This window comes from Urocampus carinirostris, chromosome 12, assembly GCF_059441175.1.
Source record: "Urocampus carinirostris isolate Australia breed hairy pipefish chromosome 12, RoL_Ucar_1.0, whole genome shotgun sequence".
In the NCBI taxonomy this organism is placed as follows: Eukaryota; Metazoa; Chordata; class Actinopteri; order Syngnathiformes; family Syngnathidae; genus Urocampus; species Urocampus carinirostris.
Window position 1 is genome coordinate 18,339,972 of NC_142360.1, and position 27,486 is coordinate 18,367,457.

The 27,486-nt window shown below is 37.4% G+C and overlaps 1 protein-coding gene across 1 annotated transcript in view; it reads right to left on the reverse strand.

Moving 5' to 3' along the window:
- cachd1 (cache domain containing 1) overlaps positions 1 to 27,486 on the reverse strand; it is a 101,966-nt gene that overhangs the window by 63,702 nt on the left and 10,778 nt on the right. Inside the window, exon 2 of the mRNA XM_088350435.1 lies at positions 6,708 to 6,770. Coding sequence (XP_088206561.1) covers positions 6,708 to 6,770 — 63 coding nt within the window. The remainder of the gene's footprint in view (positions 1 to 6,707; positions 6,771 to 27,486) is intronic.

Here is a 27,486-nt window from a genome sequence, read left to right on the forward strand (position 1 = left end):
CATATTTGCTTCTTTGCAAGCTTTAGGAATGTTAAGGGGGTAATCAGTTGGACTGAATCATCTGACTGTTTTGTCGACGTTCCCATTGTAGCGCCTTATAATCCGGTGCGCCTTATCTATGGAAGATATAGGACCAAAAACTATTTTTTGGGGGTGCGCCTTATAACCCGGTGCGCCCTATAGTGCGGAAAATACGGTACTTAATTTTGACATTTAAGCAAATAAGGCATACACCATTTGGAGCTACATTTTGCATACGCTCTTAAGTGATAGGGTTGAATTCAAATTGATTTGCAATATGTTATTGTTGTCCTAATATTTTGCACAATAAGTATATTTCAGAGAGAAATCTTCTTTAGATAAATGTGTATCGAGTAGGGTTTATTGTTTGAAATTGTTTAAAATTGGAATCTCCCAGACTAATCTGTTAACTCGAGACTATATTTGTTGGCCACATCACTCATCCCTACATGTAGTTAACACATAGAACAGGGATATCAAAGTGAAATGGACAGAGGCCCGGATAAAAAAAAAAAAAATGGTTACAAGCCTAAGGCTGCATGAATCAAATGTTAAAAACCTTTTGCTCTGCCAGTAATCATCAATTTTCAACAGGCAAAAATTATACATTTGTTTTGTATTAATAAAGCCATAACATGAAAATGTAATGAAAGAAGCTGGTATTCAGGCACCATCAGCAGCCTTTAGTGCCTATTTCAGCAAAAGTGAGCTAAATATACTTTAAAGAAAAAAAAAAATAATAGCAATTTAGCATTATGCGTTTAACAGATTTGTTTTAATATAATTTGATTGAAATACAATAAATTGCTAATATCTAGTAATTAAAAACAACAACCTCTTCAAGAAGTAATGTACAGTAAAAAAACACACAATTCTTGGTGTATAATACAATAGTGAATCAAGATTGTCTCAGGGGCCGTAGTAAACCTTCCTGCGGGCTATATTTGGCTCCGAGAACTTGACTTTGACATGATAAAGTCTTAAAAATAGCAGAAACATTTTATTTGACTTGCTTTCTGGCAAAATAATTCAGGCTTATTCAACAATATCTTACAACATAGGAAATGTCAAACATGAACAACTATTACTGAATAGGTGGCAACAATTACTAATCCTTATTAAAGAATGTGGTTTTTCGCCCCGATGTTGTGGAATGCTCTGCGGGAATTGAGTGAAGGATTTCTCATGGCTAAGTCAACGTTTAATTCGCCCCCCAAAATAAAAACGACCCCATATTTTAAAACCTTTTTTTACAATTGGTACTTTTTACAGATTTATCATAGCATGTGTGTACTACATTATCTACGAAAAGTGGAAAAAAGGAACAAATCCTTCAGTTAAGAATAGTCAAAAGTGTATGAGCGATTTAAAAATGACAGTTTGTTTCACAGGTAGCATGGCGGCGCAGTGGTTCGCGCGTGTGCGGCACAGTTCTGAGGTCATGGGATCGAACCTCCCGTGTGGAGTTTTCATGTTCTCCCCGTGCTTGTGTGTGTTTCTTCCGGGCACTCCGGTTTCCTCCCACATTCCAAAAACATGCATGTCAGGTTAATTGGCCGGTCTAAATTGTCCCTAGGTGTGAATGAGCAAGTGAATTGTCTGTCCCTGTGTGCCCTGCGGCTGGCTGGGAACCAGTTCAGGGTGTCCCCTGTCCACTGCCCGAGGATGGCTGGGATGGGCTCCAGCACCCCCGCGACCCTACTGAGGATAAGCGGTGCAGATAATGGATAATGGATGGAAGTTGGTTTCACATAAAGTAACTCAAATCCTTTGTCCAAATCCAATTAGCAGTGGCAGAAACAGCGAATTTTAATATTTATCCAATCAAGTAAATACATGGCAGTATTTCATACCGATATGATACATATATTTTTCGCTTAGAAATGTCATGATCATAGACTAATTAAACCCTCCCCCCTTGATTTGGTTTATATTTATGATAAACACAGCACAAAGATTTTAAGCACTAAAATGTTGCATGCTTTATTAAATAACTACAATTCAAACTCTAACTTTTATAAAAATAAAAATAAAGAAATATTTCTATAACAACTGTTTCAGAACAAAAGCCAAGGCAGTCAAATAAAAAGCAGCTATTGAAAATACAAATGTTACAATTTCCCAGTGTCAATTTTACCTTCTATTGCTTGATATTAAAAAAAAAAGTTTTTAAGTGCAAATACAGTAAATAATACAATCTATAAACTTTTAAGTGTAAAACAATACAATATTATAATAAAACAATTGTTACAGAGCAAAAGTCAAGAAAAGCAAAAAAACAAAAAAAAATCTGCAATTTAACAGCTGTTTGGTTCTTGCCACAGTACAAATAGATTTCCAAGTTTTTTTCAGGAACAGTAACATGTTTACATTTTTTTGTTGCAGCTTGTTGCTCTGAGTAGGGTGAATTTTTTTTTTATGCATTTATGTAAATTTGTCACAGTAGCGGACAACGTGACTAGACAAATGACGCCTGGCATTGTCCTTTTCTATTGTTGGAAAAAAAAAGTCCACACCATGCAGAAATTAAATTTTTGCCTGTCATATTTCGCTTCTGAGGAAGGTGCTGTATTTGACCTGGCAGGCAAGATGCAGCAGTAGGCCAGGTAGGAAGAGGTGCTATACGTGTGCCTGTCAGGCACGCAAACAGGCATAAATTTAGAGTGTCCAATGGCGCTGGGTGAGTGAGAGAAGGACTGCTTAAACAACAAATAGAAGTGGCGCTTTGACGAAATACTTGAGCTAGGAACACAAAACTGCAGGTTGACCCGCAAATCTGTTCAAAACTCCATACTGTTAGGAGTTTAAAAGCAACCTCATGCACCGGCAAAAATTCTTTAGCGATACAAAATGGCTCCATGCGTAGAGTTTGAGACGAGGACGTAGGCACGGACGATAAAGTTAACACAAAAAGGCGTTGTGTACACTTATAATGTCTGTGGCAGCATGGCAATTAGTGGCAATGAACGTTTTATAAAAAAAAAAGAGTGAGATAGAGTTCAACTGTGGAGTTTTTCCATAATCGGTGGGAGGGACATGTCAATACAGAGTCTAAATTCCACTTTTTACCGGCTTAAAAGAAACCAGAAGCTTTGCGCATATAAGCTAAATCTTGGATTACAGTTTGCCTCAGTGCGGACAAGAAAGCCATTCCAATCTTAGCTATCCACTTTGACCACACTCTTGCAAACATAAAGCTCCACTCTCCTCACCCTGACTGACCTTACCAGTGTGCAGGAATTGTGATACCAAGCCTGCCGCACAATATTACACAAATCAGTAATACAAAATGTAAAAAACAAAAATGATTATGATTTAGAATCATCATCGTGTTGTTTGCCACATTTATTTGTGTATAACACGCTGTCATGTATGCCTTGGCGATTAGACGAAATTTGTTATCACAGTAATATATTTCTTGTCAGTCGATATCGATAATTATCACAATAATTATCACATCTTATTTTCCTGCACATTTTATGTCTAGCGGCATGGCAGCTGAGTAGCGAGTGGGTCCGCGGCACAGTTCTGAGGTCATGGGTTCAAATCTAGCTACTAGTCTTCCAGTGCGGAGTTTGCATGTTCTTCCTGTGCTTGCGTGGGTTTCCTACGGGCACTCAGGTTTCCTCCCCCATTCCCAAAAAACGCTTGACAGGTTAATTGGCCGTTCCAAGTCGTCCCTAGGTGAGTGACTGAGCGAGCGGTCTGTCTCGGTGTTCCCTGCAACTGGCTGGCAACCAGTTCAGGGTTTCCCTTGCCACTCGGTGAAGATAGCTGGGATGGGCTCCAGCACCCCTGCGATACTATTGAGGATACGCAGTGTAGAAAATTGATGGATTTTAATTCCAGTTCTTGCCTCAGAGTGAAAGTTGACAAAACCAGATGCTGCTTTAACCAATCTTTCATGCCAGAACTGGCCTCATCCTCACACTATTGTTATTCACAGTATCAGGGACAAATGTTCATATCGTAGTGCATTTCACATGGCAATAAATTCTATACTATTCTTATTTTCTTTTCGAAGTTATTTCCCATCTTGTTATTTTTTTGCGTTTATTTATTTTAGGGCGAGGTACCATTTTCTCAACTCTCTAAAATTTGACACTCTGTACCATAACAAAAAATAGTGTGATAACGAGATAAAACCTAATGGTTTTTCATATGTCATAAATATCACTGGAAGTCTATCACAGTCTCGCACACAGATAGTCCCACAAATACAGCCCTCAGGGACCTGCTATCACAGAGCATTTGCTGTGTGCTGTCTGCTGCAGAAGATAAAATATGAGGCCCCAAAATGGAGATATATCTTTTTCACAATAGCAGCGACTTTATGAACATTATTGAGAAGGAAAAGAAAAAAGTGACTGAATGAGCCACATTTGTTGAACTTGCAATTTAACGGGTGGACATTCAGGCGTTTATAGTTAACTGATTTTGAGGTTCGGTGCTCTTGAAGATGTTTTTCATTTACTATGTATAAAAGAAAGTATCAAGCCTCATGTCGATTTTTTTCAGTGCAGTTTCAAAAGATCAAATTTAAAAGGGGTTTTAGCCAACAGTGTCTCATGCATGGTATTCTGTTCCCACATATGTATTTCTTATTGAAACTCACACTTTGGCTCATGAATGTGGTTCCTCTGCCCAGAAAAACGCTAGCCAAATGTGTAGACAAAGCCACTTAGTAGTTATTACCTACTGACATTAAAAAGGTTTCGAGATCGATGTCGTGAGATGGCCTATTAAGTTGTTTTAAGTACGCTACTGACAAGAAATGAGCAAATGCAGCCGGGACTGATGATAATTTGCACATAGAGAAGGGTCTTTTGCAGCATCATGAAAGTATTTACACCTGCATGAGCTTAGGGTACATGTGTGTACCTCATACTTCACTAGGATTGCAATAAAGAGATTTTAAGATTTGAATTTGTAACAAAAACTTTGGATTGTTAACAACTCTTATGCCAGTGCTTCTCAATTATTTTATGTCATGACTTCATCCCCATGAAGAAGAAAACATCTCGCTAACCCCCTGCCACTATAAAAAGTATTATTTGTCTATAAAAAGGTTTTAAGTACACCTCTGCATAGGATTGTATCCTCATTAACCCATATGATAATAATGAAATGAATACATATTGACCAAATTACAACAAAGAATAGCTTTATTAACTGTACAGAACAGAACATATTTTTAGTGCGTCCAAAAATAAAATATGAAGTCTTAAACCACACTGACCATGTCAAACCATACCAACACTGAATTGAAAAATTACATAAAATCATTATATTTATTCAAACTAATCCAAAACATTACCTTGAGCGCACAATATTTAATAAAAACAACCGCTTACCTGCAAAACAAATAAATATGCAATAATCAGTGCTGAATTTTTTGAAGATAATGTCCGGATTAATAGCTACATGGAGCACGTTTTGCAAAAAACAGCTTTTTAAAGCAGGGTTAGAAGCAGGACACAGCAACTCTCATCACCTGCTGGATTATATGAAGCCAACATTGCTCATCGGTTTACTCAAGTAGGAGTCACAACGCGGGATGATTGTTAGCAATATCTGGCACTAAGGATGTAGATTTGAGGTTGCCATAGGTGAGGACCAAATCTCAACAAAACTTAAGTCTCACGCGAAATAGGTGTAGGGCACAGCCAAAACATTAGTCCTTTGTGTTAGCGCTACAGTAGACAATGTGAATCGACTCTTTTTGCGCTGCTAGGTAAACACAACATTATTGATCATTTTTTAGTGATCACATAATAGTGCTGTAGACAGAACAATGATTGCTAGATACTAGTGGGGACACATCACCTTTGTCAATGCCAAATCTACAACCTTGTTTAGCATGCTTTGCTGAAAAATAACTTCGGTGACTAATCAGTGTGAATTTTGATGTAACATGTTTAAGAGACGCCTTGATTTATTTGGCTTCATGCCTTCGGATGCCAACATTCTTAGTTCACAGTAAGTCTTTCCCCGTCTCCCAGCATAGTCACATTGAACAAAGCGCCACCCACGATTCGTTTTGGCTTTCGGGAGACTTTCCTTTGTCTGTATCTCCATCTCTCCCTGTCCGTCATCCCAGATAAATATTTTTGTCAAGCTGTCACCTGAAGGCCTGCTACACCTCATCTAAACTTTATACTCATGCCATGTGCAAAGTGAGTATGCTCAATGCAAATAAAACCACGCACACCCTGCCAATGAGAGGGCCGCTAGGACAGTTTAAAAAAAAAAAACATAAAAAAACATGTCCGCCGCGGTTAAACGCACTACTAAGTCCTTCACTATTTAAAAAAGTACTGTCCTATACCAATATGAAGAATGGAGAATAACAAAGAAATAGGTGAAAATACTGAAGAGAAAATATTTTTTAAAGATTGACTGTCATACTTTAATGATCAATCTTGATTACTAATTAAAATGCTCTGATTTGAGACGAACATGTTGAAAAAAAAAATACAGTAAAGAAAACAACCTCACGATAAAAGATTCTGAGTCCAAACTCAAGCACAACTTCAAAGACCCTGAGACAGCAGCATGAGAATTTTAACATCCTTCAAAATCACACCGTCTCCCCTCGAACCAGTTGCCTATAAATGTATGTGTGAGTGTATTCGTTTGACAACACCATCTGTGTGACAAGAAAGGGGGAGTACAGTGTTGCTCACCTGCTGGACTTCAGTTTCTCCATTTGATGTTTTCTCAGTGTACACAAAGGAGTTGAAAATCCTCTGCAAAGAAACAGATGGGAAATAAGACAGTGAGGCTAGATCAATATGTGGGTTCATTTTTTCACAACTCTTCTGTGCACTTACTGGAAGCTTTTTTGACCTTTTTGGTCAAAAGAAAAAAATCTCTTGATGTCTGATTTTGACGAGATGACATTAACATGAGGCTAAAAGAATAGCAGCTTTGTGGAATGTGAAAGTGTCACACATTTTACAGCAGTGCGGCTTTGACATTTTTCCACCTTTCTTTGACATCACATCAACATTTGCAGTTTTGATATGATTTCTTTGAGTTATATCTTATCTTGTAATCTTCACGTTTCACCTGAAGTTAATAAAAATTGTTATAAAAATGATATGAAATGCCTTTCCTGAAAATTAATTTATAATAATTTATATTTGAATTTTTGATCTTAAGGAACTCATTTGAAACAATGTTTTTTATCATATATTAATTATACTGATGTGTTTCCATTTGGCAGACCTGCCAACAAAAAATTAATAGATTAATATTTGATAAATCAGTCGAATATTTTGTTGCTTCTTTAAAACATCAGCTTTAAAACAATCTAAAACATAGCATTATTTCAAATTCATGTTGTAAAAACAATAATAATCATTTGCAATCTTTGTATGACTCCTAAAAAATGCAAAATTGTTTTACAGACTAAAAGCAAATTGGTGAAAGACCCCAAATATTGAACCTTTGCTCAAATGTAAACAGTGCATTTTCATCATTCAGACTGGTCCATCATTTAGTTGTAAAAATAAACAATAACAAAATATTAGAGCAAAAAAAAAGGAAAACACACAAATTGTTAAAACAAAGACATTTACAAAATGGTGACTTAATGATTCTAAACTGAATTTGAAACATTTTACTCTCATGATTGCAGCCTTAGTCAGCTTATGATATGCGCGCAAAAAAACTTTGCTTTTTTTCTTATTTTTCTTGGGCTTTGGGTTGGCTTTTGGACTTTACTAGAAGCAGGCCTTTTCTTACTTTCACCATTTCATCCTACACTGACAAAAAAACCTTCCCTGGACAACTTTGATAAAAGGAGATGGGCTCAATGAAAAATAAAGCATAAGGGCTCTTTCAACTCAGTTGGGCACAGTAAACACATACTTCTAATTAAAAGAGAGAAAATATTCTACTTTCAATGTATTACGGAAACGTAAATGACGCAACCCACCTTTAATATACCTAAATGTCTTAATTTGACTCAACACAAAGAACATTGGTCTTCATGTAAGCAAGAAGTAATGGGTGTGAATATGATGTTTAATTTTATCAAAGTCAAATCAGTGGTATTTAAAAAAAAAAGTCATGAGTAATCAATTAAAATACAGTAGTAGTTGTTGAACTGTTTCACTGCCACCTGAGTTAAATGGAAAAAGGAGTTGATGTTTTTAACAGAGGTCAATCGCATTTAATGCGTTTTGACAATCAATTACTTGTGAATGATTTAATAGTTGTTGCTCGTCTACTATTTAGCCAAAACTTATCACAGATAAGTCGGAGTGTTGCCACGATTTCTGCCAGTGGGAGAGCAAGCACTTTAAAGGAAAACAAAGCATGACCAAAACTCACTGGAGATTACCTGGTTGGTTTTTGACCCCAATTCCAGAAGTTCTCACGAGCATGCACACATGCACAAACATCGTTAAGTGTATGTATATAAAGGGAGTTTTTTACACTTTGTGCAAGGGCAGAAGGCAAGCAGGTGCTTAACTGTAGCAGCTCCACTGCACAACGTCAAAGATGGCCTGCTTCCATTGCAGCCTTCCAGACATAACACAAAACATTTTCATTGCCCGGTGCACGCCTAATGAACCCCGTATTTTTTGGATTGTTATCGTAGGCCATGAAATTTCTCACCTCCTGACTTAAAAGAAACGCTAACTCACGGATGTCAACCGGTGTCATTCCACAAAAGAGGGGCATAAGAAGAATTTGATGCATTGATTTCACTAGAAAAATGTAGAACCACATTATCTGAACCCAAGTCTTTCAACATTTTATACAGTGCTCCAAAAATGTTGTTGTTTTTTTGCAGCCTTCACTCCCTCTGCCCCCAAATAAAGGAGAGTTACCAAATAAACAAGAACCCGAAAACAGAAACATTATTTGAACTGAACCAAGTGAGCAACTTCTGCTGTTGATTAGCTGTCTTTTCCCTCCAGTGCCTCCAATGTTTATTGTTTGAGCTACGTTGTGGTTTTCACAGCTATGGAGTAGCCAGGAAGGAATGCTCGCCTCTGAAACCTGAGACGGCTGAAGTAGCCTAGGTCACTGTGGGCTTGTGACCCACCATCAAAAGCTTACTTGTCTGCAGCAGTTCAACGAAACCGTGCAAAACCCTAAATAAATGCACGAGTCTAAAGTTTAGACCAGGGGTGGGCAAACGTTTTGAGTCGCAGGGCGGCATTGGATTAAGAAATTTGGCAGAGGGGCCAGACTAGCAAGAAACAATGGTAGATTTATTTGCATCATATCATCCGATAGCTCGATAAGACGTGGGGAAAAATTTGTTTTTTTTCCTCATTTATCATAACATTTACTTGCAGACGTAAACACTTAGATGTATTATTTCAGTTTATGTTTCTTTATAAAGGGGTGACTATACTCAAATTGGTTTTGCAACACTCAGAATCAAAGCAATTGATTATATGGTTTTGATTTTTAAGCATTGAATATGAAATGAAAATGCATTCAAAACTTGAAATGTATTAGGGAGGCAAGGGTGGCACATCCACCCATCCACTATCTGCACTGCTTAACCTCAGTAGGGTCGCGGGGGTGCTGGAGCCGATCCCAGCTGGGCAGTGGGCAGGGGACACCCAGAATTGGGTTCCAGCCAATTGTAGGTCACACAGAGGCATCCAGCTCACACCTAGGGACAATTTGGACAGGCCAATTAACTTGACATGCACGTTTTTTTGGGGGATTTGGGAGGAAACCGGAGTGCCCGGAGGAAACCCACGCAAGCACAGGGAGAACAGACCAACTCCACACAGGAAGGCTGGTAGCTGTATTTGTCCCCATGACCTCAGAACTGTGCCGCGGACACACTAACCACTCAGCCGCTGTGCTGCCAAGAGTGGCACAATAAACAATTATTCTTTTTAACATGTTGCCAAAGTAAATTTGAGAAATTTTAAGACAAAATTCCCATCTTAAGAGAAAAAAAATGTCCAAGTCAAGTTCATAAGAAATGTTTTTTGTTTTGTTATTGCAATATGATTGGTTGACTGACTTGTATAACCAATCTATGGGACGACAAAAGTATTGCTATAAATTGAACAAAACAAGTTTTCCCCCCTTTGTCTTCAAGATAATAAAACTCATATATGATTTTCTCTTATTTATATCTGCATTTCTCCATGCTCAACATGTGTAAACAATTTATACCAGTCTTTTACTGTTGTGTGAAATGGGGAAGCCAACTCACATTTGCAGTACACTATCGCCTTCAATTCTTAAAGAGTGTACATGACTCTCAGTTATTTCTTTTTTAAGCATCATTTTGCCAAGGCAAAAGCCTGGGACCCAATTGTGTAACCTAAAAACAGTGGTCTGAACCATACCGTGAGAAAAAGAAACCTTATATCTTTATCTAAAGCTCAGGATAGTATGCAACAACTAAGAAAATCGATTTAAAAAGATTAACGAAAGCATTGACTAAAAACTCAATCATCGATCCGCTGTATCGCGTGATTTATGACTATGATTATGTTAAATCAATGCAAATAAGACTGCACACAATTCTGTTGTGACGCTGAGAGTTGAAGTACCACCAGCAGAGGGCGCCAAGACTGGTTTTAAAATAGTTACTTTGCTTTTTTAAAAATATTTTTATTAAAACACTGCATCATTACAAACAAAATTGGCATGGCAATTTCAACTTTTTTGTGTATGACTGTTTCATCATGAAACAAAGTTAACAATTTCAAGGGAGCAGAAAGTGCTGCAGAAGTACAGAGAAAACAATTCAGAAAATAAGTAAATAAGATAAGTAAAAAATAATAATAACAATAACAATAATAAAGACATGTTTAACTCTATATAAGAGGCAGATTCTTAGGCATATTATATATTTTCTCATTTTGGGACTTTACCATATTGAAAGATATAACAAAAAGGCAAATTTGTTGACAACAATTGAAAAGTGGATTTATATTTTTGATGTATTTTTTTGTAGACAAAAGATTTGCTAGACATTAAATGAAATGCATTGCTCTTTTGTGTTTTTTGTTTTGTATGATAAGTGCAAATGTAATATAAGATAAGGCTAAGGTGGTAGTAAAAGTCAAGTCAAGTCATGTTTATTTGTATAGCCCTAATCCTAAAAAAGGGTAAAAGAGTATCTTATATTTTTACAAGTGCATGAGATACATTTGTATGTATTTTTGTTTATGGCCAAGTTAATTAACAAACACTCGGATTTTTTAATTGTTTTATATCATAGAATATTTTTTGTTTCGTGCACTATTTATGTATCCGTCCAAACTTCAACATTTGAATAAAGAGGAGGAATCTAAAAATGTCTTTGAGATATCCGATTCATCCATTATTCGAGAAAATGAACGACTGATTCATCAATTATGAAACTAGCAGGATAGCATCTTTGTTAAACATTTCCGTTTGTCTCGGTAAACCACAGACGATTTTTAAAAATGACAACTCAAACTGGACATTCCATCCAATCTATCTAGTTCCCGACTTTGTTCTGTATATATATGAGAATTGTTTTATGTAGACGCAGGTAAGACAAAAGTCTGTTTACGTAAATGCCGCTTTTCAGTCCCCTCTTTGAAGTGATCAGATTCTTGTATATAAACCTTTCTAGGGAAATCCTCTGAGAAAATAATTCTCATTTAAATTTTCTATCACACACTTAGGTGAAATCAATTCAATGAGTGGATAAACGCTTGAAACCCAATGGACTTGGATTAACTGCTCTCTCCTTGAAGTGTGGAGCTCAGCCGTTTTCTTTTGGCGCATTTCATTTCCGCTCAGACTTCTTCCTAGCCTCCCTTCTCACGGGTAACTCTTTACATATTGGACCACAAATGAGTCAAGCCAAGTATACTCTATCTGATGTTTGCACAGTACCTATATTTGCATCTTGACCTTTTCCTCTACTTGTTTCCCTCAACTGATTTTTTCACACAAACTGTGAAATTAATCAAACTAACCCACCATTCTTGTGAATCCACATTGAGACTGTAGATAACATTTATACTCATGACTAACCACTTTCAACTGTTGCAAATTGCTTGCTCTTAATTTGAAATGTTAATGTTTGAACAATCTTGCCACATGAGGGTTTCTGCAAATTATATTTTGGGCATGACAAGGTTTTCGCTTGGTTCTATGCAGCCTTGCAAATTTCTGCCGTTTAGTGAAATACATGCTAGGTACAGTAAATGGAAAATAAATGCCAATAATCATCCGGTAAATTATTAAATGACACAATTCCAATAGAAAAATGAGCAGGTGAACAAAAGATGAGAGAATCATAGCCAAATAAGATCTCTAAAATGTACATCGTAAAGATAGTTGACACCAAACACTTAATAAATGTCTCTTTTAGTTTCATTCAACAGGTTGACTAATTAAATGAGTCTGCTAAATAAATTCTGTTGTGTTTCTATGACCTGGAGCTGGGGGTTGATTCAATTACATGAAATCAATTAAATGTTATCGACAGCACAAATATGCGAAAATTCCTCCATATACTGGTTTTTGCTTTTTGTTCCACATTGTGTGACAATTTATGCTCACATGGTACAGAAATGATGGAGGGGGGGACCGCAATGGCAGAAAAATATATCTTCTCAAGACTTGCAAAGAAAGGCCAGACCAGAATGGTAAACAAACTCTGGTTCACTAAAAGTTGACCAAACAGTTTATGGCTGAAAACACACTTATTTTGTTATATCAAAATACCGACTTTCCTGGCATGAGTAACATGACGTCAGTATAGAGGTAGGATCTTGGGCCCCGACGCGAACCCGCCCAAAATTCGGGCCAGGTTCGGGCTTAAAATGTAAATCATTAAGTCAGGACGATCGGGCTTCTCTCTTGCCGTTTTGGGCCAAATCTTTCACTATTCGCAGCTGTCTGCAGCTTACACCTCATTCAGAGAGTATATTTCAATAGAAGGGGGGAGGGTATTTTGTTGTTGTTAGTGATCAGGTGGTACAGGTCTAAAATATCAAGTACCTCTTTTGTCTAAACATTAAAATGTCACCTCGATAGAGCACCGAACTGAGAGGCTCCCGCTTTCGTCCTGGGATGTTTGCTCACCCTCTCCGCCAGACTGAATATAAAACCCTTTCCACATGTTAGGGGTGGGGGTGGGTGCCACGAAAGGACAGGAGCTGGAGAAAGTATGGAAAAGTGGGGGTAGCTATGCTACAAACAGGAAAGACCAATTGAAACTTTATATTGTACAACCAACACAGCAGTGTGCAGTTTCAGACGTTTGCTTAGTAACTGGAGGATTTGAATCCTGCTCTCACCACGTCAAGTCTTGAGGAAGACACTTAGTGCCAACCATTCTGGTATATGTATGGCGCAAATGTTTAATCGTGGTCACAATTTCATCAGTTTGCCGAATGCATCTGTGGTTCTTAAGAAGAGTAATATTAGAACTGATACTAAATAACAATGGTATTATTGATATAACTGATTTATGTGAGTGTATGAAGACAGATGAGAAGATACAGTATCACTACTCAAGTGCCTGACTTATTCCAGATTTCAAGCATTTTTATTTATTCTTCAAGAAACTGTGTTTCCCATACCATTGGGAGATTCGACTGTCCACCCGTCAGGGTCTCACAAAATTGTACGGAAAAGACTGTTAAACATCATTTTCCAACCGCCTGTACTACAAGTTTTACAAGGATGCTAGAGTGCAACCGAGCTGACACAAGGCAGTGGGCAGGGGACACCCTGGACTTGTTGCCAGTCAGTCACGAGGCCTTTATAAACATAGAGACTACAAAATGTGAGATTGAATTCACCAGAAAAATTTTTTTCCCAACTTATTCTATTTTCAGTAATTCTACCAAAGAGAATAATGTTTGTTATGACAAAGTCCCACGTTTTGGAGCAAAATTAAGAGAAAATGAGCATTTGTAAAAAGATGTATTTCTTGCCTAATAGGGTTATGGAATGCCCTGCCTCCGGAGATAAGATTTGCAACCTCGGAAGTTTTTAAATCGAGGCTTAAGACACACTTCTATTCCAAAGCTTATGATGCCCACCTCATATTCTGTATTGTCCTGTCTTTTTCCGACTGCCTGCCTGGCTGATACGAAGGAGAAGCACGATTCGAGATGAGTCAGCGGACCAGCGTCTGACCTGAAGCATGTCAACCCCTACATTTACCAACTGGGAGCGATGGGAGGCTGCGTCGTGGCCGTCTGGACTTTCTGGACTAGTTCACAGGCTGAGGGCGTCGTTGCTGTCATGCACTTTCCGGACATTTTCAACATCTTACCTAGTGTTTACTATTCTGATTCACCCTGGTCAATCCTGGAAGGGGGATTACCACACGTGAGGTCCTTTCTCAAGGTTTCTCTTTTTTCCTCACACTGAGGTTTTTGAGTTGTTCCTTGCCCGCATGCTGGTTTAAGATCAGGTAATTGTGCAATTGTGTAATTGTAATCCTGTGCAGTCCTTTGAGACATTTTTGTGATTAAGGGCTATATAAATAAATGTGACTTGACTTGACTTGGTTAACATTTTTGACTCCTAGTGGGTCTGATGTCCAAACGCTGTCTACATCCAAGCATTAATGACCAGATTGCTTCAGGTTGGGAAGTCACACAAGGTTTTCGTTACGCACCAACCATTCAGTGAAAAGTAATACAAGTGGGTCTTATAGCCGGTCCATTATGGTAGTTCCAAACGTCTATGAGTGGAATATGCAGCAGTGGGTGGTTTGCCAATGCTTAAACTTTACCATCTGTGGAGTCACTACCATCGGTGCTTACTCTTGTAATACACCAGTAGATTTACCTCAAGAAAATATGTTTTCGAACGTCGTTTGCTTGTACCGGGTGGATTTTACTTTCTTAGAAAAAAACCCAGCATATTAATATACTTAACTCCTGCACTTCCCCCTTTGAATGCTTTTGAAAGAGAAAGGTCACTGCAAACCGGCTTTATTTTCAGACCTGAGGGTCAAAATGCACTTTACGACTATTAGCAGTCGATAACAAGCAACGTTAAAATAACAGCTACAGTATGTGCTGTCAATGACACTTAAAAGTGTAGAGGTTAGATTAACACGGTCTGTTTTTTCACAATACATTGATTAATTTAAGTACTCAGAATGGCAATCTCATTTTGTTGACTCATTATTAATGGTTGGGCAAACAAGCCGATTTTGGGGTCTGCTGAAAAGTGGCTGTTTTTTTATAAGTTACCCTTTGTTTAACCAGAAGTATCCCATCTATATTAAAAAAAGATTTTAAAGTGAGAAATGGCACACACAGAAAAAAATTAATGCGGCAAGGGCCGTTTTTAAGCTATTTACCAGGCATGAGAAAATATATTTTTTAATTTGTTTGGTTTTTGTTACAAAAAGAAACCAAAATAGCCTAATATAGTTAGTTTCAAATGTCATCAAAATTATAAAAGTACTGTTAAAAATGTTTTCCTTATTTAATTTTACATGGGTTAGTTGGATGTTTGCATATTGCAAAAAAGAGTTTAAAACACAAATTAGTTTAGGTGCAAATGCATTTAGTACATGTGGCGGGCCAATAAAACATGTTTGGCAGGTCACAAATGCTCCCTGTGCCATAAGTAGGTTACCCTTAGTAAAACAAATCCATTAATTTTCAAACCTATTGTCTGATCAAATCCGATTTTTTTTCAACAAATTGGAAAAACTGCAAGATTAATTTGAAAAGTTATTTATCTTATTAAGCTTGCTCTATAATGGGTTAAATAAATCCATTCCTGAGGACATTAAATGCTGTACTATTGGCGGTAAAGAAGAAGGTCACAAATTGAATTATTTGAGTAAGTACAAATACCCATGTTAAAGAGTGAAATGTGTTAAATTCATTGAGAAGTATGCTGATGGAAGTCAAAAAAGCGAGTTTCGTTGTTTTTTACAATATGCAATAACAAAACCAAACTACACTTGAAGATGACTTTCAGCGGCAAGGTATTAGTTAGAAAATCATTGAAAAACAAGTACTATGGTCACATAAGCGCCAGTCCTGCATTGCATTCTGGGACTAACAACTCGCTGCTAAAGTAGAGCTGATGTGAAAACGTTCCAAAGGAAGATCAAGGCCGCATACCTGAGACTGTCCATTATGATGATAAAATCTCACAGTAAAAGAGGACGAAAACAAACTTCTCGGTGTTCATACTGGTTCAACACTAGCATGCAAGATGGGAGGATGTGTATATAGCTTGAATGTTTGACTCCATCTGAAAATGGTTGTTTATACAAAAACCCAAAACAGTAAAGTTGGCATATTGGGTGAATCTTAACAAAAATTCAATTTGTTTTCAAACAAATATTCAGCAGAAACAATGTTCGGAGAGGTAAACTTTGAAACTATTTGCTACCCTTAATCAGAGGTCGGGAACTGACATCTTTTGATGAGTGTGTCTGTCTCAGAGAAGACGGAATTTGCATATTAATTTACACATGCGGATCTAATCATGCTGCCTTCAAGCTGAGAGAACATTGATTATTGCCAGGGTGCAGTCCAGTATATATAGGGCACAGTCTTGGGTACAATATACAGTTGAAGTGTCACAACAACTAACCACGTTTTGGCTGGAAATTGCTAAATAGATCCTTTATATTGAAGCTCATTAAACAATCTATCTTCATTGTTGACACTTTATGAAAAAAAAAGCCACATAACAAAGTGTAAACGCCCAGACATCTTAGCAAAGCACCTAGGGCAAATTGATTGGGTGAGTGGTAGGAATGGGCGGAGCTATACACACTGCACACACGTTGCTTGTCGTCGCCCAGCGCCGTCTGCACCGAAGGTAAATACATTGGCATCCTTGTTTGCAGTATTTTGGAACATTTTTACAAAAGAACAATGCTCAGGCCTCGTTTTTAAACTATTATTTAGGACAGAAAAGACAGACAATTGACAAACCGGACCGGGCACAATTAGACTCTTAAGTAACTGCGGGAGGGAGACCATTTTTGAGTGGTATATTTATATTGATATGGGACACGGGCTCTGGTATTATTATTATTATTTCATACAGTTTATCAAATTAACAAGAACACAAATTATCTTTTGTCATGACAGCGTGTTTGGCTGTCTTGTTGAATTTCGTCTTAAAATATATGGTATTGCTCTCTCTCGAAAAAATAAATATTTTTTTACTTTTATGGCTCTTAGTTCTTTTGGAATCGAATGTCCGCAACTTGTTTAAAAAATATATAACAAAAAGAAAAATACAGGATAATTTAGTAAAGCTCATCAAAGACCTATTTGGAATACACCACGGTTCTAACAGGTCTGTAGGAAGCTTTTTACAAGCTTTCAATTTCTTTGGACGCGGCATGTGGACTTTTATGAAGCAAAATAAATACACGTAGCAGTCAGGACGTCAGGCGTATAAGGGAAAGCTACATTTGTAACATCAAAATAACATTTGTAAAGCAATAGCATTATAGCGGGAACTTTTTGGTTTCTTTTTGCTAGTAACTGAACCTTTTATTCCTGATCGATTTTCCTGGTGTCTCTTGCGTTAGATTTCCCTTGATTCTTGTTGATTACATGGATAAATAAAACGTTTTATATTACTTTGCCCTCGGGTTCATCTCTTTCTGGATGATCATTCCATTCGAAGTGATAACCTAATTTAGAATTAAATAATTTGTAGCTAGTTTCTGTTTCTTCAGACAAAAAGAGAGAAATGTCCAAACTTTATGGTTAAGCGCTAGCGACATCTAAAGGTAATTTTTTCAACTGGTTGCATTACAGAATATTTTCAATTCTAAATTTATTACAATTGAAGCAAAAAAACCCTAAATGTCAAATAAATACAATTTTCTCAGCCTAGGGGCATTTAAAAAAATGCAATCTTATATAATGGTTCATGTTTAAAATAGAATTGTAAATAGCAGTTTTTTTTGCATTTATAATTTATTTACAGCACCGAAGAGTTATTATTTTCAGTTTATATTTGATTGTGTTGTTGTTTGTGTTGTAGTTCGACTTCAAATTTGTTCAGTGTGTAAATAGCTAAAATTGTTTTGTATTTTACAAAAATCTTTTGTAGATATCTGAAATTTCAAATTTACATTTCTGTGTTTAGCAGGGATTCCCTGTAAAACATGTGAAATTACTAATTCCCAATTATAATTTAATAGATTGGTGGAAAAGGTTTTATTATTATTGATAAAAAAATCTGAGGAGTCGTTTGGAAGCCAAAAGAGCCGTCTCTCCTCAATGAGCCAAGCCGAAAAAGCCACCTCTCAAAAAAAGTTTCCAGGACTAGTCTGATTAACCAACCCGTCCTTTTGGATGCGACAGTAGGGGGCTGAAACGCTTCACATGACAACTCCATCTCAAGAACAGGAGCCAAAATCGGCGTCATTTTCACATACTTGTTTCTTCAATTAAAAGCGTGTTCTATCGAGTCAGACTGCTAGGAAGCATGACAATGGAAATAATTACAAGCATTTTTAAACACTTCAACCCAAAATTTAAACACTTTCCTGACCTTAAGAACCCATTAAAATTCAAGCATCTTCAAGGATTTTAAGAACCCGGACAAACCCTGATAATAAATAATGTCCCTTTAAAGACTAATTTGTTATGAAAGATGAGTGTCTCAACTCCTCTCAATGAAAAAAGAGCTCATCTTCTAAGTCAGGGTAATTCAATTGTGCATGGTGAATTATACTTTTTTTTAGCGCAGCAAGAATTAGAAACAAATTAATCATACATTGTGTGATGCTTTTGTGAACTTTTTTAAAAGACATTGCATCCGCCATAATATTTCTTTTTAAGAAACTGCCTATTCTTTATTGTTCGAAAATTACTCAACCCTATCCCACACACCTGCAAAGGAATGTAAACAGACACGTTAATACCACAGTGCCGCAAGTGCACAGGTGAAGGACAAAAGCACACGCTTCCTCTAACATTCTGACAGAGATCAGTATGACTAAAGTCCTGTCACTCAACAAGCAGGTTGGCTGGATGGATTTACCATCAAAGATGAGGTTAAATAAAAGACATCTCTGCTGACGCGATGGCCTAAACCATTGTAACTCAACTGGTTGGTTGGGCCCCAAAAGTGTGTCACGGACTTGTTTTCAGTGCTTTGGCAAAATGAAGCTAAGAAAAGAAGCAAGGGAGCAGGGCAAAGTGAGTCTCAGCTGCATCTGAGCCTAAATGATCGGCCTGTCGACTAAATAAATGCCGATATCCGTCAAATTCCCAAAAATCTATTCCGGTAATCGGCCCGCCCGATTATAGGTTGACCTCTGAACAGTATATGGTGATAATAATAATTTTTCAAAAAACAAGCCAAGTTCTCTTATTAATTCTTCTTAACTCAGGTTAGTGTTAAAGATAATTTGGCAATAAGAATTGCTAAGTTTTCTTCTAAGCAAAAAGTTTTTTAGTATTTACCTATTGATAAGCTAAATAGAAGAAAAGTCCTCTCTGTCCCGACAATGACAGACTTAGTTATCTTTTTTAGAAAGAATAAAACTTTGAAGTGTTAATCGTCTGTACTTATATCTTCGCTTTTCTCACCAAACTGCACGTACTCGGCATATGAGCTGCCTACACACTGCCATATGGTGGATACAGAAAGCACTGAGTACAGTACAAAGACCTGCTCAACGGCATTCATTCTATCGAGTCGCAATTTAGGTATTTCTACTAAAACCGTTCCCAGAGACTTGATACCTACTAGTTAGCCTTTATAACACATTTTTTTTAAATAAAATGAAAAAAAAACATATTTTTACGTTTTGGCACCCAGGGTCAATGCTTCTGAAAACGTATTATACGTTATGGAAATGAATGAGTTAAGGTGGGATTGAGTCATTTTAATAGATACCATAATACTTTAAACTAAAAAGTGATCACTTTGTATTAAAAAGAATGTATAAGTCGTTCCAGTAAACTTGTTTCATAGCATCCAAGTAATGTAGGCAGAAAAGTTGGTGCCAAGACGAAAAAAAAACGTGAAAATTGGCAAGACTGCTTACCCAGACATGCCTCTGATCTAATTTTCTGGATGAAAAAAACTCCCAGTCAGACTAGCGTAATTTTTCTGATGCAAACCTTTTTATATCTAAAACAATTAAAACGCACTTTTTACAATTGCAATATTTCACCACAGGATGTCACTTTATCGTGTAATGCAACCTAAAACGAACACTACAAAGCACATGGAAGAATACAAACTACAGAGACCCAAAGTGAAGAAACTGCAACATTTGGCGCAGCTTCTGAAAAGAAAGAAAACAAGACAAAAGAGGAAAAAAGACATGGTTCAGAGCTTCGCAAGTCTAAAAAAAATAAAATAATAATAAAATAAAATAATTTAAAAAAAAAAATTAAGCATTTTCTAAGGGGCGTCGCTACTTCGTGGTTCCACGTGCGCGGGTTCTGAGCTTCACAGGTCTAAAAAATAATAATAATAGGAGAAAATTATTATTATTTTTTTAAAATAAAAAAAAAAATTAAAAGGTGCGCCGCTACTTCGCGGATTTTTATTTATCGCGGGTGGTTTTGGTCCCCATTAACCGCGATAACGGAGGTCCCACTGTACTGTAATTTCAGTCGGTTGACTGTTACACAGGTCGACTTTTTGAAATAGTCCTTACAGTAACTTTTTGATAGGTCAACAAGCAACATTTGGCATGTTACCTACAGGCATCTTGCTACAGTAATTTTATCCATCCATCCATCCATTAACTGCATCGCTTATCCTCAGTAGGGTCGCGGGGATGCTGGAGCCCATCCCAGCCATCCTCGGGCAGTGGGCAGGGGACACCCTGAACTGGTTAGCATCCAGTCGCAGGGCACAGAGTGACAGACAATTCGCTCGCTCGTTCACACCTAGGGACAATTTGGATCGGCCAATTAACCAATCAAGCATGTTTTTGGAATGTGGGAGGAAACCGGAGTGCCCGGAGGAAACCCACTTAAGCACGGGGAGAACATGCAAACTCCACACAGGAGGTTCGATCTCATGACCTCAGAACTGTGCGGCAAATGCGCTAACCACTCCTCCGCCATACTGCGTCGCCGTACTGCCCACAGTAATTTTAAAGTTACAATAAAGTCTTATCAGTATCAACAATAAACAGATTATAAAAACAGGTTATTTTCATTGTACTAAAACCACAAGGTACTGCCAAAACCCATTGTGGTCAAAATGAGTCCGTTTTTGTCTCGGGACTTCCGCTTGGCCTGTGTGTACATGCCCTATTTAACATAGATAATGTCTGATCTGCTACTTTAGGCAGTTGTTCAGTCATAATTTGTCTAAAAAGTTAAGAACAACTTGATCTACATGTAAATTTCAAAAGACAGTATGATAACTTCCTTCCCATGATTTAAAATTTGCATAACTGTGTATTTCCTTATGCCACATTCTTTCCACTGTGTCAGTTTAAATCCTTTCAGGTGTAATTATTGTACACAAGTACGATATGTGGTAGAAACTATTTCCCCAAACATACGTAACAAAAAGAATAATGACCTTACTCAAAATTACAATTCATTTTAAAATCATCATCTATTAGATTTACGTGTGTGGTAAGTAAAGGGACCTTTGACAATGATAGGGATGGCAGCAGACGCCTGCAGGGAGCATTTAAAAGGACAGTGTGTATTACTTGACCACTAAATGGTGCTGTATTGTGCCGTGCAACCTAAAACGAGTGTAACAAAGCAAAAGGAAGAATTTAAGACTCAAACTGACCCATTTTCCTCTCGATTTCCCAGCCTTTCACAATGCTTTTTGTTTTTGTTTTTGGGAGGTTCCTTTAGCAGCATAGCGGAAAATCATGTCAGGTCCCTCTAGGTGAGGCTCATGTAAAATAGATTCTCAACCTCTCAGTATTTTTTTAATTCACGTTTGCGTGATGGTTAATGTATTTTTACATATTATTTAAATCGATTTTTTTTATCAATGAAATATTTTTTTTATTAGTAGGGGCTGCTAAATAATACACACTTTCCCTTTAAAGTCCTGCTTTAATAAGCCAGCTAACGGCAACCTAAGAGTGTGGAGGCCCCTCGCATGAAGAAACAATGAAATTTGGAACAAGCCATTAGAGAGCAAAAAAAATAAAAGTAAACTATTTTAGAGTAAAATGTTTGAATTTAAAATAAACTAAACAAAAATAATATATACTGGCTGGCAACCAGTTCAGGGTGTCCCCTGCCCACTGCCCGAAGATGGCTGGGATGGGCACCAGAACCCCCGCGACCCTAATGAGGATAAACGGTGCAGATAATGGATAGATGGATGGAAAAATGATATATATGTGTAACACAACCGCATGTCAGATCCAAAGTGTCAGCACGCCATTTATATTCCAATCGGGCATCACAAAAATATGCAAATCAAAAACACAGAGAAGTAACTAGAAGGCATTTTGTTTTTTCCCCTTAAATAAAACAACAGGGATAACAATGGAAGATCAAGATGTTAGTAAACAAAGAATTATGGTGAAAGAACAAAATTAACAGATGCCGTGTACACTTTTGTTCTGCATTCTGTGTTGCACCCGCAAAATGTAACCTACCACACATAATTTGCAACAGCGGGACAAGGAAAACCGACTGCGGCAGCTGGAGAGGAGGATCAAAGGAAACTAGGTTTCCTCAAAAATGGAGACTGTCCAAGATAGAAAAATGGTCCGCAAACGGTTTCAATATGTTGTCTCAATGTAACAAGACTGATGAGCCTTTTAAAAAGTGTGACAGTCAGCGATTATACACAATAAATATCGTTTATAATCGGCCTTGAAAGGATCTGGTTTCGGTTAGGTCTAAATCAAAAATGTGCTCCATTTCAATGATTTTGGTTCATTTTTTTAATGCGCAACAGGGCAAGCAGCACAATGTTTACGTTACGCCCTGGTGATGAAACGATAACGATAATTATTGTCATATAATTATTGCCACCATAGACGAAAAAAATATTCAATAGAAGTTGACCATTTAAACTGTAATTACCACTCGACCACCGGAGAAAATAGGGGTGCTAATGTAATAAAAACTCGAGTTCCAGGATAATAATCAGAAGACGAAAGTGACAAGCAGTGCTGGGCAAGTTATCTGAAAAAAATAATGAATTATAGTTACTCACTACTTCTTCCAAAAAGTAATCGAGTTAGTAACTGAATAACTCTATAGTAAAAGTAACTAGTAACCAGCAAAAGTATCTATTTCCGTCACTTTAAAAAAAAAGTGTTGTATGTCAAATAATTTGACAATTGACATTTTTATATTAACACATTAACAATGAAAAAGACAGGATATAAAATTAAAATATTTATAAACCTACAAATAAGACAAAATACAAAAACATTTTTACCGTTTTTAATGCTCAACAAATTTAAAGTCAACAACACAGAATCCTCCCAAAATGCATATTGACCAATCGCGAGAGAAAAAAGGCGTCTTGTATGGAACCGGGTGTTGATTGATGGGATGCCTGCTCGCTTTTCACTTTTCGAGAGCCAGCCCAAATAAATGTTTTGTTCGCGAGTGACACAAGTCGGTTGCGACTCAGCCCTCATTTGCCTTTTCTTTTGGCTCATTAGCAAATACTATATTTGTAATTGCGATATAACTATATGGTAGTCGCTATTTTGAATAGTGACATGGACCCAAAAGACGTGACATAAACAACTCAGAAAAGGGACGGAAAAAGCTTCAAAGTAATGCCCTGCTTTTGACCGTCAGTAATGTTAACGGCAGAAAACTTAATTAGTAAGATTACCCCATGTGTGAAAATAATAACGCTGTTTGAGACTGGGAGGTCGCTGGTTCGCGCCTCGGCCGAGACATACCTAATTGGTATAATGGCGGCGCCCTCTGTTGGCTGCGGCTGCATCGACTCGCTACAACGAGTCAGGTGTATCGACATTTCGTTCTGTGTACATTGTTACAAAGAATGACAATACAAAGGAAATTGTTATTATTATTATTACATAACTGCGTTATTTATAACGGTGTTATTCCCAACACTGGTGACGAAGACAAGCCAATCATTTCGCAGGAAAAGCGGCTAACACGGAGCGACTCGCCTCTTTTTTTACACTTCAGACCAACCATATTGAACGGATGCACCAGATATTTAACAATAAAAATGTCAAAGGTCTTAGCGTGCTAGAGATACAGTGCAGTGTGTTCACACACGAACTCGGAAGTAGAAGCAGACATCTCACAGCGCCACACGCTGGTAGCACTACAGTAAAAAAAGGAGCAAAAGCGAAGGGCTTACTGTCAAAAATGATAAAGAGAAGAAGGATAACAGCCTGCATAACCACTCAAAACATGCTGAAATAGTCGTAGACAAGAGAGGACCCTCGTCTTCACTTGTTCGAAGGTATTTTGGTTACTTAGAGTCTGATTAAAAAAAAACGCAATATGCTGCAAAACGAGATTATTCCACTATTTAAAACAGAATCGCCTGTAAGAATGTGCTAAAGGAAAAACAATTCAGCCACAAACAAGTGAAAGCTTTGTTCCTACAATAAATATTGGTTAATGCAGCATGTGATTATGTGAACTTTTACTTATGGGCAAAAATTGACTTAAAATGTAAAAGTAAAAAAACGTGATAATCATTGCGATAATTAGTGATAACGACAGATAAATTATTCTAGCGTAATTAAAATATTTGTCACATTGCCCAGGTCTAGTTTACGTACAAGACTATTATATAATCAAAAACATTGAAACAAAGAATTGATATTTCAGGTATGTTCCTTCCTGAGTCAGTCGACTTTTAACTATTTCCTAATTGGATGTTTTTGTTAATTACACATGCACCACACTCGACCTATTTTCCATACTCAATTCACAACTTGGCATCCCTGCCATCCTGCTATTCAGTAATCTGTAATGCGCCGGGCCAAAGCATGTTTTGGTTCATAAAACTCGACTCATGGCACACTTGTTTAATGTAACCTTAAACCAAAAATGTATATAATGCTAGTATTTTGTGTTCATTCTTGTTTGCAAAAGTTATTTTACTGGGCTGGTAAACTCAGGTTTGTTCCAGGGATTTTAAGTAATTGTCCATCGAGGTATTTTTCTTGTCCGTTTATATTGTTTACATGGTCTCGTTTTCTTAAATTTGATTAATATGCTCCAGGATCTGCAGGTGGGTATGAATGTTCCTTTATGCTTAATGCTGACGGGTTGTTGATTTCAATCTGGTCATGTTGTAAGGCATGTGACAAATGTTTTTTCCTCTCAAGCTACTCTGTACTCAGCCTTTTATCTTTTTGTCATCTATTGCTTTCACATTTTCATTGGTAAATCGTAAGAATAGCGTGTTTTTGCATTTGGGTCCAAAAGGGTAGTGGAGTATCTCTAACGTTTCCTTTTCATATTTAAGAAGAGATTTACAGTTGAGTCATATACTTGAGTTCAACTACTGTAACTTACAGAATAAGTTAAAAAAAAGTTCAGATGTAAATCTAAAAAAATGTAAATGTAATGTAGTTATACAGTTGTCTCTAAAGTGCGAGTTTACAGAAAATTTCTATATTAATGTAAAAAAATGAGTTGAATACCTGGTTAAGGTAAGTTGGTGGATGCCCTGTGAGTAGGTCCTGACTTAAAAGGCCTTCAAATTGGGTATTTGATTATACATGATGACTGGTTTCCATGGGTGGCCCCAGTCAAGCTGTATTTGTCCTAAACTCTAGCTTTCAGGTGTTTCTAGCAATAAATCCCATGTAATGTTTCTATTTTGGTGCAATTTTAAAATGCAAGTCATTACAACAACCACTTGGCCATGATCATAAAAAAAAAAAATCAACAATAATCACTCAAAAAGGCCCTTACTCACCCCAGAAGGACCTTATTTGAGGGATAATTCTACACTGTGCCTGCATTTGGTCGAATGCATAAATTCACAAAGAAGTCAAAAACTGTTTATTTTCGGGCCTGTCACTTGCCATAGCAGTTGTTTTGTGTATGCACGTACAGGAAAAAAGGTGAGCAAAGGCATTAAACCCGTCTGATGTGCTTCTACACAACGGGAGCGCCAACACTTGCCTCATCGAGAATGCAAAGCCTCCTCAGTGGTGGTGTGTGTATGCGTGTGTATTTATGTGTGCGTAACAAGGGGGATGGGGACACTAAAAAGGCCCAATGGCTGGGGGAGTGAACTTGTCCCTCTTCACTACTTGCCCTCCCAATGGGATATTTTACTTAGTGCCCCTTTGGCAGTACCTCTCCACCAGAACTTCCAACACACACACATACACGCACACACACACTTTTCCTTCTATCCCCCTCTCAAAGATAGTTCATTGCAAGCTGTGCCCAATGAAGTAAGTGAAAGGCTGTGTTAGGCCCCATTTGGCCAAGTCAGACCCAGCAGTGCTCAATGCGTTGGCAGAAAGCAGGAAGACCAAAGCCCAAACCTTCTATCCTTTTCAGGCATATTGGGCATTTGTTATTGTTTTATTTTATGTAGATAAGTACCTTATTTTCTGGACTATAAGTCTCTCTGGAGTATAAGTCGCACCAGCCAAAAAATGCAAGATTAGGAAGGCAAATGATGTATATGTCTCACTCAGAGTATAGGTCGTATTTTGGGCGAAATTTTTTTCAACATAATCGAACACCAAAAACATACATGTCATCTTGAAAGGCAATTTGCAATAAAAATGAAACAGAGAACACGGTATACTAACGTTACTCGAACGTGCATATCTTAGACATGCTGGAATACGTCCGTAATGACGTAACATGTTAAGAGTTATTTAGAGAACATACTTAACTATCAACCTAAAGCAAATCACTAAATCCATTCAAATTTCATCATCAGTGTCACTTTTACCGGTAAACAACTCTTCCAACTTGGGAGGAAGACGAAAAGCCGCTTTGCTTTCTCTTTCCGCTTTGAAAAATGTCCCACACACAACAACAACATTGGCCTAGAGCGCCCTCTTGTGGTTCAGTGTGAAAATAACAAGTGAAATGTACCGGTCATTAAAAAAAAATGAAAACTCAATGATTTAATAGTGTGTCGATAATTTCACATTTAAGTCGAGTATAAGCCACCTTTAGGGCCAAACTATGACAAAAACTGTCCAGAAAACAAGATAGTACAATATTTTCTAGACTATAAGGCACACCTAAAAGCCCACATTGGCCAGAATTTTAAAAGTCCGCCTTATAACCCGATGTACCTCATATTCAGCAAAATGCTAGTGGTTCAAATTAAAAATGATCACAGGCTTTATATTTTGTGCATCACAACACGGTTTTACGGTACGCTGCCACATTTGCGCAACGATTGTTCAATTGAAAAACGCTGACCAAAATCGCAAAACTCTGTATGCGATGGGCTCCGTAACTTAACGAATGTTAGAGAAGGGAGAAAACGGGAAGTAGTTCTGATAGATATAAATAAACGCAGAGTCCGACTCACCAAGTCGATCATCAGATAGACCAATGGGTTGTTTCCCTCGTC